The sequence below is a fragment of the Orcinus orca genome, chromosome 1, assembly GCF_937001465.1.
Source record: "Orcinus orca chromosome 1, mOrcOrc1.1, whole genome shotgun sequence".
NCBI lineage: Eukaryota > Metazoa > Chordata > Mammalia > Artiodactyla > Delphinidae > Orcinus > Orcinus orca.
In genome coordinates this window covers 146,940,573-146,955,252 of record NC_064559.1, presented here as the reverse complement: position 1 = coordinate 146,955,252, position 14,680 = coordinate 146,940,573, and the positions used below count along the sequence as shown (strand labels likewise).

The window sequence follows — 14,680 nt, the reverse complement described above, 5'->3', positions numbered from 1 at the left end:
ATGCTCTTCCCAGGTTATAATCCTCAAATTTGGCTCGGATAAAAATTTCCATTTCTTTCTGGCAGCAACGGATTAATTTTTCATCAACACTATTTAACAAGGCAGACTTTTTAAAATAAAAATTATTAGGGCTAGAGACAATCATCACGTAATGATAAAAGGCTCAACTCAGCAGAAATAGATAATTCTAAACTTATATGCATTTAATAAAGTGGCCTCAAGCTAGAAATGCGAATATCAACAGAACTACAGGGCGAAATAATGAAATCTATCATCACAGTAGATCCAACATTCTCTCAATTACTGATAACCCACATAAGTCACTGTGTCAGGAACCCTTCTCCAAATCGTTACGGAATGCAAGGATGTGTGGTGCCATTATTTTCTAATGGGTGCTCAAAAATGCTTAAGTATGACAGTCCTAAAGAAAGCACAATTGAAAACAGCTGTGTTAACACACCTAGTAAATCCGATTTCTGTGGAAAGCTCATAAAAGGCACATAGGTGTTTCTTTGTTGAAAATTCAGTTCCAAATATTTCAGATATTAGTACTTCCTAAAGAAGTGGGGGGAGTAGGTGAGGGAGTCGGTCGTAATGGCCAAGGCAAACAGGAGGGGAATGTGAACACTTCATTAACATTCACTCAAAAACATTTATTGAACACTTAACTACGTGCAACTCTATTAATTACCAGCCATTTCAGATCTTCGAAGTTCAAAGAGTCTCAAGAATAAACGATTTCTTAGAAGTTATTCAGGGGCTTCCCTGGTGGCGCGGTGGTTGAGAATCTGCCTGCCAATACAAGGGACACGGGTTCGAGCCCTGGTCTAGGAAGATCCCACATGCCGCGGAGCAACTGGGCCCGTGAGCGACAATTACTGAGCCTGCGCGTCTGGAGCCTGTGCTCCGCAACAACAGAGGCCGCGATAGTGAGAAGCCCGCGCACCGCGATGAAGAGTGACCCCCGCTTGCGACAACTAGAGAAAGCCCTTGCACAGAAACGAAGACCCAACACGGCCATAAATAAATAAATAAATACATTAAAAAAAAAGGTTATTCAGGTATTTACACATTACTTAAAACCCTTGTAGACAAAACCGCGGACCTTACGAGACGAGAAAATTGGCGCCAGAGACTTTAGGCGCAGGCAGCGAAGACAGCTATGAGCAGTCGGTGGGGTCCTAGGGCAGCCATGGCACTGCTCCTTCCTTCAGGCGGGAGTGTGGTCAGCTATGTCGGCGCGGGGGTGGGGGTGGGGCCTGAAGGACGCCTCTGCGCAGGCGCTTGCCGCCTAAATCCGCCCAGCGACGAGCCTAGTTCTCTTTTCGGTCTCAGACATGGTGAGTGTGGTAGTGTTTTGGGTTGCTGTGTAGATGAGTCGGGAGGAGACTGGGTAGGCTAATGTTTAAGCAGATCGGGCACCAGTGGGTTGTTTTCTAGGTATTAGAGAATGGTTGAGTTAAGACACAGGCCTTGGAAGGTTTTTTGAGGAGTCAGAGACAGGGTGAAGTATTACTTAGCGTTTTCTGCAGATCTCGCGGCTGCACATGCGGCCAGACTTCCTCCTATCCGGCGGGCCTCAGGGTTCAACGACCCGGTTACTTAATCTCTCAAAAAGCCGGCTAGTTCTCTTTTCCTTCTATATATACATGTACATATATATTTCCTTCCATTTGGCCATGAATATATGGTTCAGAATCTTTATAATTATTAATAGTATGGTCTTGATCTAGTAAATATTAATGGGATGTGAAGGAAATTAACTGCTTTGTTCCTTTTGGTAGTGATCGTGACCTACTTAAAATAAGAACTAGAGCAGCATCCTCATCACCTGGGGGCTTGTAGAAACTAAGACTAAAGCTGGAGAAGATTAGGCTAAAGGGACTGCTTGCTTGATAAATAACTTTCGGGGAACGTGGAAGGTGCTTTGAAACCTGAGTTTCCAGGATTAATAAAATCTCATTAAAGAACTTAACTGAAAATTATGGGCTAGCAAGATTTTTATTTTAATGCTTCAACTTTTTGCCACATGTAAGCCATACGTTGTCTTAAATTCGTAAAGTTTGATAGTGTATGTTTATTTTACTTAACTGTTTAAGTGAAAGATAAGCAAAGAGTGATGAAGACGGAGGTGATTTTTTGGGTCGATGATGAGCTGGCATGTATTCTGAATCTAAAGTTGATTATTACTGCTTTAGCTCTAGAATTACTCTGAGACCTGAAAAATACCTGCATCTTTATGAGGGCTTTAGTTCTTTTTTAGTCAGATACTTTTAAAATTGAAAGTTTTTATATGGCAAGATGAAATCAGAATTCAAATGTGTATTGAATATATGCTCCGGGGTCAAACGTTAAAAGATAAAAAATTTATGAAATCACTTTTTGTGTGAAAGGGCACACCGCAGAAGGATGTTATTATCAAGTCAGATGCACCCGACACCCTATTAGTGGAGAAGCATGCAGATTATATAGCATCCTATGGCTCAAAGAAAGATGATTACGTATGTATACTTTTATGTTGAAAAGTTTATTTTTAAAGGTGTTGGCCATTCTGCATAAGCAGGTTAGTATGGCCCATGTTTCTTAAAAATGGTATCCAACTCCTGTGTGACAAGGACTGGTATGTGTGGTTGAGGGGCAATGGAATTAACCATGGTCCTTACCAACACTTATTTAGAGGCTTTGGCAGACAAAGTAGATTTCCCTTCCTGCCCAGATTTGTAAGAATTTTGAGGCATGGAATAGATTTACTTCTGTAGTTGAGGTAATGCTTTCAAGGTCAATGATGTGTTGGCATGTATTACCTGAGTTTACGGTGATGTGGGATAACACTTAAGCTCTAGAATTACGCTGAGACCTTGAAAAAGTTTAACCTTGAAGAATGGTGTTCCCAGTTTTTCTCTGTGGGAAAATCTTAGAAAAAATTAAATGAACAACTTAATTGGAAGTAAATATTTTCCCCTGTAGGATACAAAGAGCTGAAATTTACCATGTTGGGAAATAATCTAGTATTGATGAATTCCCATAACCTTGTAGCTATGGAGTTAGGGCCATGTAACACCATGACTATTTAGCTTCATGTGTTCAGTATCTTTAACCTGGCATCAATTCAAACTGACGCATTAAAGTAATTCTGTATTTTAGGAATACTGTATGTCTGAATATTTGAGAATGAGTGGCATCTATTGGGGTCTGACTGTAATGGATCTCATGGGACAGCTACATCGCATGAATAGAGAAGAGATTCTGACATTTATTAAGTCTTGTCAACACGAGTGTGGTGGAATAAGTGCTAGTATTGGACATGATCCTCATCTTTTGTACACTCTTAGTGCTGTCCAGGTAAATACTAATAAAAATTCAGCAGTCTTGGTGATGTATTCTCTTCCGTGAGAGTGGGGAAATTGAAACTAGGTATCAGGGACGTGACAAAATCAGTATCTATGTTAAAAAGTTACCTTTTCAAATGACATATATGTTGTACAAGGTCAATGATGTGATGGCATGTATTAGCTGAATCCAAAGTTGATGTAAATTCTAAAATTACACTGAGACCTTGGATGGTAATTATGTTTATCTTCAGTATATGTAAATATTTGAAAATCACTCTGGAGTTAGGTTTGTTTGTTTTGAGCAAGAAAAATCCTTTGAAGTTAAGCCACTGAAATCTGTTATTTATTAGACAGCATGATCTATCCAAATAGATTACGTTACATAAGTCTTGTCTGATAATAGAAATGTCATGTGGAACGTTATTCAGAGAACAGCAAATAGCATAATGGATTACATAAACTGCTCAAAGCCTGTTTACTACATGTGTAGAAGCCTCCTTCATCTGTTTCTTGTATTGGTCAAACTTCTGCATGGCATTTGCTTCTCTCCATGGCCTGGCCATTTCCTCCCTTTTGTCTCATCTTGCTTTTCATCTAATATCTGGAAATACTAAGCTGCTTGTGGTTCCCTGTTTATACTCTGTCATTTCACAACTCTGCTGTTTTCCGTGGAGTTTTTAAATTTTTATTTATTTTTACATTTTTGGACGAACTGCGCTTGCGGTATCTTAGTTCCCTGACCAGGGATTGAACCCAGGCCCGTGGCAGTGAAAGCGCCAAGTCCTAACCACTGGACCGTCAGGGAATTCCCTCCTTGGAGTTAGCTTTGATTTTGATATTAGTGAAAATCCACAAATAAGGGTTTAAAGTCTGTGTAAGTTTAGTATATATGAGTCTTAGAGTGCTAAGTTAACAATTTATAAATGGAAAAATAATGCTTTGTGGTTAAAGGTTTGTGTTTGTTGGTAATATCTATAATTTGAATACATAGTAGAAGTGCACATTTGAGAAAAGTTCACAATGTACATAAACAAAAGGACATGCTTGCTTGACAACTTAAAAGGTAGTTGAGGAAGAACATTGTTAGGACAACCTTACCAGTGTTGAAGAGGTATTTACTTACCATGGTTTGTTTTTGTTACAGATTCTTACCCTCTATGATAGTATTAATGTTATTGATGTAAATAAAGTTGTGGAATATGTTCAGAGTCTACAGAAAGAAGATGGTTCTTTCGCTGGAGATATTTGGGGTAATGTCCCTTTAATCCATGGCACCCAAAATACCAATCCAAAAATGTTCTGCTTTGGTATTTATTGTAGTGATAAGCTTTGTTGCAAATTTTAAAGTTCAGCGAATTGGGGGCTTTGCTAATAACTTACCAGGAGATTTTTAAGTTTTTCATCTTTTCAGGTCCCACTAAGCAGCTGGTCTAACTGGAGTTAATGGTCTGCTGGAAGTTCCAGCATGCACTGTGCTAGTTATATCAGCATACAGGAGTACTGGAACAGAGGGGGCCAGTCTAAAAGATAAGGTAGGTGAAACTTTTTTCCCCAATATTTGGTGGCTTTGTAAAGTTTTTTAAAAACTTTCTGGCAAGGGGAAAATATTCAAAAAACTTTACAAACTTACTGAATATTTGAGTGGAGGGAGGGAATAGTATTTGACTTGATAAATGTAGATAATCTCTGCTTTAGGGCTGAATACAGTGCAGGCAGGAGAGACCAGCTGCTTCATGGGATGTGAAAATCTACTTTTATATAATAGGGTAAGTTTATTATCATTCTGAGAAATTGACTAGTCTTTTTCTGTTACCTTTCTGGGGCTTTGAAAGCAATTTATTTGCTTATATTTTTCACAAAGCAGTTTTCTAGTTCTTAGTTTCCTTCGAAATAAAGTAAGTGATTATGGATCACTTTTTAAAGATTTAGCTTTCCTCCTGGTGACTAACATGTACTTACATGTTAAGCCTGAACTCTTGGAAATTTAACCATGGTAGTTGTACAGAGGTTGTTTTTAATTAACTTTTACTACATAATATGATCAGAAGCCTCTGATAACAAAATGTTTTGGCTTGATCCCTTTATTTTTAGGAGAAATCGACACAAGATTCTCTTTTTGTGCGGTGGCAACTTTGGCTCTATTGGTAAGTTTTAAATGTTGTATTGGAATGATTAAGCTTCCATGATTATTCTGGAATTTAATAGGTATATTTTGTTTACAGGGGAAGCTGGATGCTATTAATGTGGAAAAGGCAATCGAATTTGTTCTATCATGTATGAACTTTGATGGTGGATTTGGTTGCAGGCCAGGTTCTGAATCCCATGCTGGGCAGGTAATTTATCAATCTAGATTAAAATGTAGTGTCAGTTTTGAAGGGATAACCCGTGTAATTGGGAAAATAACAAGTTAATTTGACTGAATGTAATATAATGTGGGATGTTATATAAGAATTAATTGCTGATTAAGGAAGGCGTTTTTACAGTAGTGTACTTTGTATGCAGTCCCCTGTTGGTGAAATCCTCTGACCCAGGTAAACGTAAGTAGTTTTGTAATTACCAAAAATATATTTTGATTTTCAATTAGTTTTTAACCAGGTGAAAACATTCCCTACCTATCCCCAAGACCTGTTTGCTTGTGCCAGAGGATGTTGTATATGTAAATGGTTGTCAAATAAAGCTTGCTTTTAGCCATGAAGAAATTGTGACAGTAGTCTTGCATTGCAAAGTTGCATCCTAGTAGTGTTGGATTTGTTCAAATAATTGTGTTCTTGTTTGCAATTCTTACTGTCAGCAAATTTTTAGATAGAAAATGGAGCTTTAATGATTTAAGTAGTTTTTATCACCATGTTACTGTTGAAAAACTATTATACACATGTACTTTATGTCTGTAATTTTAGATCTATTGTTGCACAGGATTCCTGGCTATTACTAGTCAGTTGCATCGAGTAAATTCTGATTTACTTGGTTGGTGGCTTTGTGAACGACAGCTTCCATCAGGTGGACTCAATGGAAGGCCAGAGAAGGTATCTATCGTTTCATAAGATTAACTTTTTTTTTTTTTTTTTTGGCGGTATGCGGACCTCTCACTGTTGTGGCATATAAAACTTAACTTTTTAAGTTTTATAACCTGGATTGAGGACTTAAATTTTTGTCTTATATATCTCGGTATTGCTCTTGTAAATTGATAATGAGCTTTTCACCTTAACTACTTTGCATTATGTATATCTGGGAGTCAAAGGCTTCTATTAACACATGCATCTTGTACAGAAATCTCCATGCCCACTTATGGGGGGTGGGGAAGGAGAGTGGATTTGCCAAAGGAAAGATTTTTTTTAAAAAATTGGATTACATGGGCTTCCCTGGTGGCGCAGTGGTTGGGAGTCCGCCTGCCGATGCAGGGGACGTGGGTTCGTGCCCCGGTCTGGGAGGATCCCACATGCCGCGGAGCGGCTGGGCCCGTGAGCCATGGCCGCTGAGCCTGCGCGTCCGGAGCCTGTGCTCCGCAACGGGAGAGGCCACAGCGGTGAGGCCCGCGTACCGCAAAAAAAAAAAAAAAAAAAAAAAAAAATTGGATTACAACATTTTTATATAAAATCTTTGTTAATTTTTAAAGAAAAACCCAATTTGTTTAGCTCTCACAAACTCTGAATTGGGTCTGTAACGACCAGGTAGTAAATATTTTTAGCTTTGACCTATAGAGATCTTTATTGTTACACATATGAATTTCATAATTTTCCCATCGCAAAACGATTATTTTAAAAAATCATTTACACATACTAAAAGCTATTCCTGTGGTCTAGATTTGACTCAGTGGCTGTAGCCTGCTGAGCCCGTGACCTAAAATATGATAGAGCATGGTGACGCTTTTATCTGGGTCGTTGTATTTTTGTTTAATTTTGCTGGCTCAGTATTTCTGAATAAGTTAATGGGTAGGAAAATAACCACAAGTGGTTTCTAGTTAAGATCCAATGAAAAACCTGGGCAGCTTTTCAATAAGTAGAAGATGGTTGGGGGTGAGGATTGCACTTAAAATCTAGAACAGCTTTTTTTTTTTTTTTTTTTGCCGTTCACGGGCCTCTCACTGCTGTGGCCTCTCCCGTTGCGGAGCACAGGCTCCGGACGCGCAGGCTCAGTGGCCATGGCTCATGGGCCCAGCCGCTCCGCGGCATGTGGGATCTTCCCGGACCGGGGTGCGAACCCGAGTCCCCTGCATCGGCAGGCGGACTCAACCACTGGGCCACCAGGGAAGCCCTAGGACAGCTTTTAATGTGCCTGTGAATCACCTAAGGATCTTGTTGAAATTCGGTCTGAGGTGGGAACTTCTGCATTTCTTAAGTTACCATGATTTGAGGAGCCAGGGTGATTTTTTTTTTTTTTTAAGCAGGTTGTGTACTGCTTGGACAGCACTTACTGAAAATGCTGTACCTAAGGCAGTGGAACATATAGTACCATAGATCTCACGAGCCTGACCACCAGATTCTTGGATTAAGGGGCTTATTTAGGTATTCATTGCAAATAGAAGATAAGGTAGATGGATGGTTATCACTGAGTACTGAAACTGAAACATTCAGCGTGGTCTTCTATGGAATGGAGTGTTTGGTCTTCTCTTTTCCAGTGATTATCTTTAATTCTAAGCAATTGTGTTTATGGACTTCAGTGTTTCAAACACTGCATTGTCAATATATCCCTTGATTCCCTTCCCACCCCCAATATTTGGGCCAGAAAGTAAAATTGAGGCAACTTGTGGCTTTTTCCTCCTAGTTACCAGATGTGTGCTATTCTTGGTGGGTGTTGGCTTCCCTAAAGATAATTGGAAGGCTTCACTGGATTGACAGAGAGAAACTGCGCAGTTTCATTTTAGCATGTCAAGATGAAGAAACGGGAGGATTTGCGGACAGGCCAGGAGATATGGCAAGTATATTTGTGACTGTTTATGTAACAGTTAAAATTTTCAGTGTTGCTTTGTGTTTTAAGGGTTCTAAGTTTCCAGAATTAGGAATAGGGGGGTGGGGGGAAAGGATGGTATTTCCAAGTGTTGCTTTGAAGGGATGCTTTTTAAATAATTGTCGTTTAAGAATATATGAAAGATCTAAAACAAGTTTACAGAAATTTCTGGTCACTTATTGCCAAGAAATGAGTGTGTGGACCAGGTTCTGTGTTTAAAAACACAATTTGAAACCATCATTATTTCAGAAAACTTTAAGCATATGTTCAAATAAAGGGAATACAATAGGCTCCAGTATAATCATTGTTCAGAAGCAGGGTTTTAGAAGTTTTCATTTTGTAATACTCTATAAATTCTTATTTTTTTAATAGGTAGATCCTTTTCATACTCTATTTGGAATTGCTGGATTGTCACTTTTGGGAGAAGAACAGATTAAACCTGTTAGCCCTGTTTTTTGCATGCCTGAAGAAATACTTCGGAGAGTGAATGTTCAGCCTGAACTAGTGAGCTAGATTAGATCCCTTGATGCAAAAGTTGCTTAGTGTAGTTTTACTGTCCTAACATTTCAGTATTTGAAGTGCTTAACAAACTTAATGGCTGCCATGTTAATATTTTGTACATGAATTGTGTTGATTTTAATAAATTATATAATTATACATACTGTAAATTAGAGATCTTTATTGTACCTTCAGCTTTCCGTTTTCTTCTGGAATGCTGTTATTCGGAGCGTAATATTTTGTTTATGCTTCAATGTATTTATCTTGTTTTTCTCCATAACAGCAACCTGAGTTGAACTCTAGCTGATGAAGTCTTGTGTTCTGATTTTCCCATGTACTCCCTTGATATGTTATATATAACTATAGTTAATATAAATTGGTCTTTGTCAATGAGAATGTTAACTGATGAAGAATTGATGAACCCCATAGAAATTAAAAGATGAAAAAAAATAAATGGCTGAAATTTGGGAATATTTCATGTTTGTGGTTACTGAGCTGGTTACAAAGTGATTTAAGTAAGTGACAATTCACCATCTTGGAATAGGATTGCAATCTGGACTATATTCTCACTTTCTAATATTTTATGTCAGAATGCCAAGGGAGATTGTTGGCTTTTTTCCCTGCGGATTAAGGAAACACAAGTTGATAGTTGCCACAGTATTTTTTTGTTACCTGTATTTTCAGAAAGATGAGACCACAGCTAATCTCTTATAAGAGTTTTATGTTCTTGGTGAAAATGAAGAATTTTAATGAACATTTTTCTTGATGGAAGTTGAAATTTGCTCAAGTGTCTTTGCAATACCCTGTGTAAGAGTTAGAGAATCTTCTTACATGTGTATAGTGATGATTCTCAACACTTGGCCAATGTGAGATTGAAATGTCTAGCATTGTTTTTTGTTTTTTTTTGCGGTACGCGGGCCTCTCACTGTTGTGGCCTCTCCCGTTGCGGAGCACAGGCTCCGGACATGTAGACTCAGCGGCCATGGCTCACGAGCCTAGTCACTCCGTGGCATGTGGGATCTTCCCGGACCCGGTGGACCGGGGCACGAACCCATGTCCCCTGCATCGGCAGGCGGACTCTCAACCACTGTGCCACCAGGGAAGCCCTAGCATTGTTTTTTAACAGTTCACTAATTTGAAGGGTTTGAGTTGCATTGCCAGTATTTTGTTTCTGAAGGTTTGGAAGTCATTGGATGGAACATAATTTTATTTAAGTGCTGTCATTGGAAGTTGGAGTTTTGAGGACTGCAGTCATTGCATGTGGATGAACTGTTCTATGAATACCTGATTTATTGACATATTAACAATTGCATGAATTGAGTAATGCATTTCTTCTAATAGTATCCAGAGTATTCTGTTTTCAATCCTGGCATCTCTACGAAATTGGTATTACTGTGTATTCAAGAAAAGTAAGCAGGCACAAAATTTCCCAAAGGTCATTTGTTGTAAAGCTAGTTTGAGTTTTTGTGGTCTGCTCTTAACCAGTTCATACCTATGTGTGAAAACCCAGTACTAGAAATTGAGAGAGAGGAAACTGTCCAAGAGATAACTCTTCTTAACCTGGTTCCTCCTATACTGTGCACACAGCCATATGCTTACTGGGTGAAGGGCAATCTTGCAGTGATAACAGCCCTGTGAATATTTAAGCTGTAAGGGGTTAGTGGCTCTTTAGCCAGGAAACCAATGTTAAATGGTTTGTACTACTGTGTGAGCATTAAATTTGTTTCCACTATCACAGGCACTGCGTGCACAGTGATGGCAGTTTATGTAATTAAAAAGAAACTAGTGTATTTGGAGGTATGTGTGGAATGTTAGCCCCAAACACCTTGTGATAAGGAAATAAGGTGCAGTGCGAATAATGGGCCTGCCAAGTTGGATTGATGGGCCCAGAATTCCTTTCAGCTGAGGAGGTCTGTACCTTACATTTAGCTCGACCAAATCCTGTGGGAGGTGACGGGACCGGAACGCCTGGAAGTACATTCCTCGGTGTGGATGGGGGGGAGGGGCGGGGAAGGTGGGCGGTTGCAGCAGGGGCTCTGCGCCTGCGCCGTGCGGCTTCGTGCGCCTGCGCACCATACTCGCACTTTTCCCATGCGGCTTCGTGCGCCTGCGCACCATACTCGCACTTTTCCCGGCGTCGCTTATGCCTTTGGGCCCTGCGGAGCGGTGTTCTGAGAGGGCTTGTGAGCATGCTGAGGCCTGAGATCCCACCAACTTCGCCTTCTGTCCCTGCGGTTTCCCCTTCCTCGGTAGAGGCTCGGTCCCAGGGTCCCCGCTACAATTTCGGACTCCAGGAGACTCCTCAGAGATGTCCTTCAGCCCAGGCCGCCTCTTCGTCCTCCCCTCCAGGCACGTCTGGAGCGGCGGGCGACCGGAGCGGCAGCAGCAGCCTCCCTCGGCACCCGCCCAGCGCGCGGCCAGCTCAAGGCAAGGAGCGGTTGTGTGAATTCCCGGAGGCTCAGGGAGCTGTGGTTGGTGGTTACCACAGAGAAGTTACCAGTTGGGGTTTGTTTGGAACATGAGAATGGGATGCTCCGGGAATTTAGTGTTTCTGAGTGGCTAAAGGGCTGGACTCTTCAAATTAGTTTCATTACTAGGCTGTGATGGCGGGTGGCTCGGTTCTGAGGCGGGTTGCATTAACATCCGGTGTGATGTCCCAGCTCTCTGCCCCTAATGACAGATGCCTGAATTTGTGCATGAGTTTGGTGATAGAAATGGTGAACTTCTCGGCTCCTGAGCTTAACTCACCAAGTCCTTCTAGGATGCCGTGAAACAGACCAGATTTAACATTTTATCTAATTGAGGTGAATGATATGTTTAGTCTGAAAAATGTCTTTCAAGGAGAGTTCAACTCGTTTATTTTATATTCAGTCACTCTCCATGGCAAAACCATCACCTTTTTTTCCAGACAGCATTGCAAGTCAATGATAAGGTAACAAATGCCAAATTCAGTGGTCACTTTTCAGTTCATCTTGTGTGACCTTTCCACTGTGTTTAATGTTCTTGACCGGTCTTCTCTTAAACCGTCTTAATTTGCTTTCGTTGATTCCACTCCCCTGTTTTTCTCCTGCCTTCCAGAGAACTATGCTTACCTTTGTTAGTTCCCGAATTATTGGTTTGTTCTTGGAGGTTTTTTCCTAGGCCACTTCTGTCTGGATGTGACTATCACCACAGCCCAGATCTCATCTATGCTCCAGATTCCTATTTCAGACTGTTCTGAAGTTTCTGGTGAGGAACCAGTGGAAATCCTCAGACTCACTATATGATTAATTTAATTCATCTCTCTGCAGCTCCTCAACCTGTTTCTCTTACTTATCTCAGTCATTGGGTTTTCTAAATCTTAAACCTAGGAGACCAATAATTCGAGTATTCCCTCACTCATAACATCCAAATAGTTAAATTCTATCTAACTTTATCTTTTAAATAATTATGTACTTTTCTATCTCTGTGCCATTACAGGCCCTTATGATTTTATGTCGGACTTATTGCCTCATACTCCTAAGTATTCTTTCTTTCAAGTTTACTTACAGTGTCGCTAGAGTTATATCGAAAATGAAAATCTTTTTTTAACTGTCTCTTTTTTAAAATTAATTAATTTATTTTTGGCTGCATTGGGTCTTCGTTGCTGCGCGCCAGATTTTCTCTAGTTGTGGCGAGCAGGGGCTACTCTTCGTTGAGGTGTGCAGGCTTCTCATTGCAGTGGCTTCTCTTGTGGAGCACAGGCTCTAGGCATACAAGCTTCAGTAGTTGCAGTACGCGGGCTCAGTAGTTGCGGCTCATGGGCTCTAGAGCACAGGCTCAGTAGTTGTGGTACACGGGCTTAGTTGTTCCGCGGCATGTGAGATCTTCCCGGACCAGGGCTTGAAACTGTGTCCCCTGCCTTGGCAGGTGGATCCTTAACCACTGCACCACCAGGGAGGTCCCGGAAAATGAAAATCTTATGTCCCTTGGCACTTCAGTCCGTGACTCTGTATTTGCAGTTAAAAAAATCATACTTTTTTTTTTTAATCATATTCTTTATCAGGACATCCAAGGCCATTTGGAATCTGTTTTCAATTTTTGCAGTCTTATCTCTTACCATTTCTTAATAATTACCCTACTTTCTAACCTAACTGACCTACTTGCAGTTCCTCCAAGGCAACATACATGTTTACGTTGTCAGTATAATCCCCCCTTCCTGAAATGCTTTTTCAACAGTAATAACATGCACTAATTAACGAGCACTACTCTGTTCTAGCTTCTTACTTGGCATTTTGTATCTCTGATCCTAACAATAATTCTGCAAGGTAGATTTTTCTTTTGTCCCAATTTTACAGAGGGAGTTTGCCACCCCATGGTTTATAGTGTTGGAGAGGAGTTAGGGCTGTATATGAAGGTTTGAGAATTGTCAGGAAATGATATTAATAGAAACCAAAATAATAGATGAGATGCCCAGAGAAAATGTATAATTTTGATTTTGAGAGAAAGTGAAAAAGTATGGAACCTTGGGAAGCCAACAGTCAAGAGTCAGACAGAGGGAAAAAGGACCTGGCAAAGGAAACTAAAAAGAAGTGGTTTAAGGAGAATCAAGATAGAGAGTTGTCATGGAAATCAAGGGGAAGAGGAGAAAAGAGACCCAATATATACTTTTAAGAACTTCTGCGTGTGCCCACAACATTGTAAATCAACTATACTTCAAGTAAAAAACAAACAAAAAAAACTCCTATGTGCCAAGACACTATGCTAGGCTGTTTATGTACATTCCTTCATATTTTATGACAACCCTATAAAATAGGTAATGTCTTATATCAGCAGGTAAGTAACTAAACAAGGAACTGAATCGAAGTGAGCCTAAAACTACACCAGTTACCTGGGAGGAGACAGTTTCAATGAAGAGGTCAACAGAGGAAAAGATGTGTTATAATTACTATACAAAGAAAATATATCTGGTATATTTGAAGATTAGAAGGTAGTTTGTGATTTTAGCAAGAATAGTCTCAGTCAACTTGTATAAGAAAAAGACATATTAGCAAGCACTTTTCATTATACTTTAGTACAAGATTATTTATCAGTAATGTTAAACTTGTCATAATTTGTTACACTAAAAAATCATTATCAGATGAAGTTTTATAGAGATTATAAGAATTAGTACAACATTGCATAATTTGGAATCTTTAAGAACTGATATTTAATTTTTTTTGAATTTAGATTCATACTTTACAAACAAAAGATCTTATGCAGAAAACACACTTGCATCACATTTTACTCTCGGTACAAGCTCATCCTCTGCACGAGATAGTAATTATCCTCAAATACTAAAAACTCCATTATCTGCTGGAAATCCCCAGAGACCAGGTTATAAAAGTTGGACACTGCAAATGGAATATTCAGGTAAAGTGAGTGGAATATTGGCCTAATTGATCTTTTGAAACTTTAAAAAATTATATATTAGGGTAGTTAAATTAATATGAAGTTACTTATAGCTAATATGGAAGACTGAATGATAAATACATCAGTTTAGCCATATCTACAATTTGAAGCTGGATTAATAAGTCTACATAGTTTGTGATATTGTTTGTTAAAAAAATGCAGGTCTACATTATTTTATCATTCTGACAAAAAAGGCACAAGAAAGAGAAAGCCCTTCCTTCTATATGTTTGCTTAAATCTAAAAGTTGATCCTGATAATACTATTGAATGATTTTTTAATACTTAAATTTTAGAATTTATCTAAATGTAGATTTTCTTGAGGGGAAAATGGGTGAAATAGGTCTACATGTGTAAACATCTCTTGGTTCAAAGATATATGAATGTATACATTTGCAAAATAATGACAAATTGTTTTTCTGAGTGGTTCTACCAACATACACTCTTACTAGCAATATATGAGCGTTCTTGTTGATCTGTATCCTATCCAGCATTTGGTA

At 39.4% G+C, this 14,680-nt stretch overlaps 2 protein-coding genes and 3 non-coding genes across 11 annotated transcripts in view; all 5 read left to right on the top strand.

Moving 5' to 3' along the window:
* Positions 1-1,317: 1,317 nt before the first annotated feature.
* Positions 1,318-9,247, top strand: RABGGTB (Rab geranylgeranyltransferase subunit beta). Of its 4 annotated transcripts, none has more exons than XM_049707197.1 (9): positions 1,318-1,340; positions 2,394-2,501; positions 3,145-3,342; positions 4,477-4,582; positions 5,424-5,476; positions 5,555-5,665; positions 6,230-6,355; positions 8,094-8,243; positions 8,653-9,247. In XM_049707197.1, exons 1-9 carry the CDS (start codon positions 1,338-1,340, stop codon positions 8,761-8,763), a joined length of 966 nt encoding a protein of 321 aa, XP_049563154.1. In that variant the 5' UTR covers positions 1,318-1,337; the 3' UTR covers positions 8,764-9,247. The 4 variants fall into 4 exon arrangements, with proteins under 4 accessions (XP_049563154.1, XP_012392229.2, XP_049563152.1 ...); XM_012536775.3 differs by having other exon boundaries at positions 1,319-1,340; positions 8,649-9,247; XM_049707195.1 differs by having other exon boundaries at positions 1,319-1,340; positions 8,094-8,247.
* Positions 2,143-2,221, top strand: LOC117196629 (small nucleolar RNA SNORD45). Its single transcript, XR_004476905.1, has one exon. It is a non-coding gene; the product is annotated as a small nucleolar RNA SNORD45 (small nucleolar RNA).
* LOC117196631 (small nucleolar RNA SNORD45) lies at positions 2,778-2,860 on the top strand. The gene has a single exon (XR_004476906.1). It is a non-coding gene; the product is annotated as a small nucleolar RNA SNORD45 (small nucleolar RNA).
* LOC117196628 (small nucleolar RNA SNORD45) lies at positions 3,487-3,558 on the top strand. Its single transcript, XR_004476904.1, has one exon. It is a non-coding gene; the product is annotated as a small nucleolar RNA SNORD45 (small nucleolar RNA).
* Positions 9,248-10,818: 1,571 nt separating the features above from the next.
* The window catches only part of MSH4 (mutS homolog 4), a 97,920-nt gene continuing 94,058 nt past the window's right edge, over positions 10,819-14,680 (top strand). For 3 of the 4 annotated variants that reach the window (XM_049707126.1, XM_049707128.1, XM_049707115.1), the window contains exon 1: positions 10,819-14,144. In XM_049707126.1, the coding sequence (XP_049563083.1) occupies positions 14,132-14,144 (13 nt within the window). In that variant the 5' untranslated portion in view covers positions 10,819-14,131. The remainder of the gene's footprint in view (positions 14,145-14,680) is intronic. The other variant, XM_049707117.1, reaches the window with a different exon arrangement.

Bases quoted from the DNA above. Each gene is read 5' to 3' on its own strand.
- RABGGTB (XM_012536775.3), top strand. The intron at 2,502-3,144 runs GTATGTATACTT...TCTGTATTTTAG, and splicing joins GCTCAAAGAAAGATGATTAC to GAATACTGTATGTCTGAATA. The intron at 3,343-4,476 runs GTAAATACTAAT...TTTTTGTTACAG, and splicing joins ACACTCTTAGTGCTGTCCAG to ATTCTTACCCTCTATGATAG.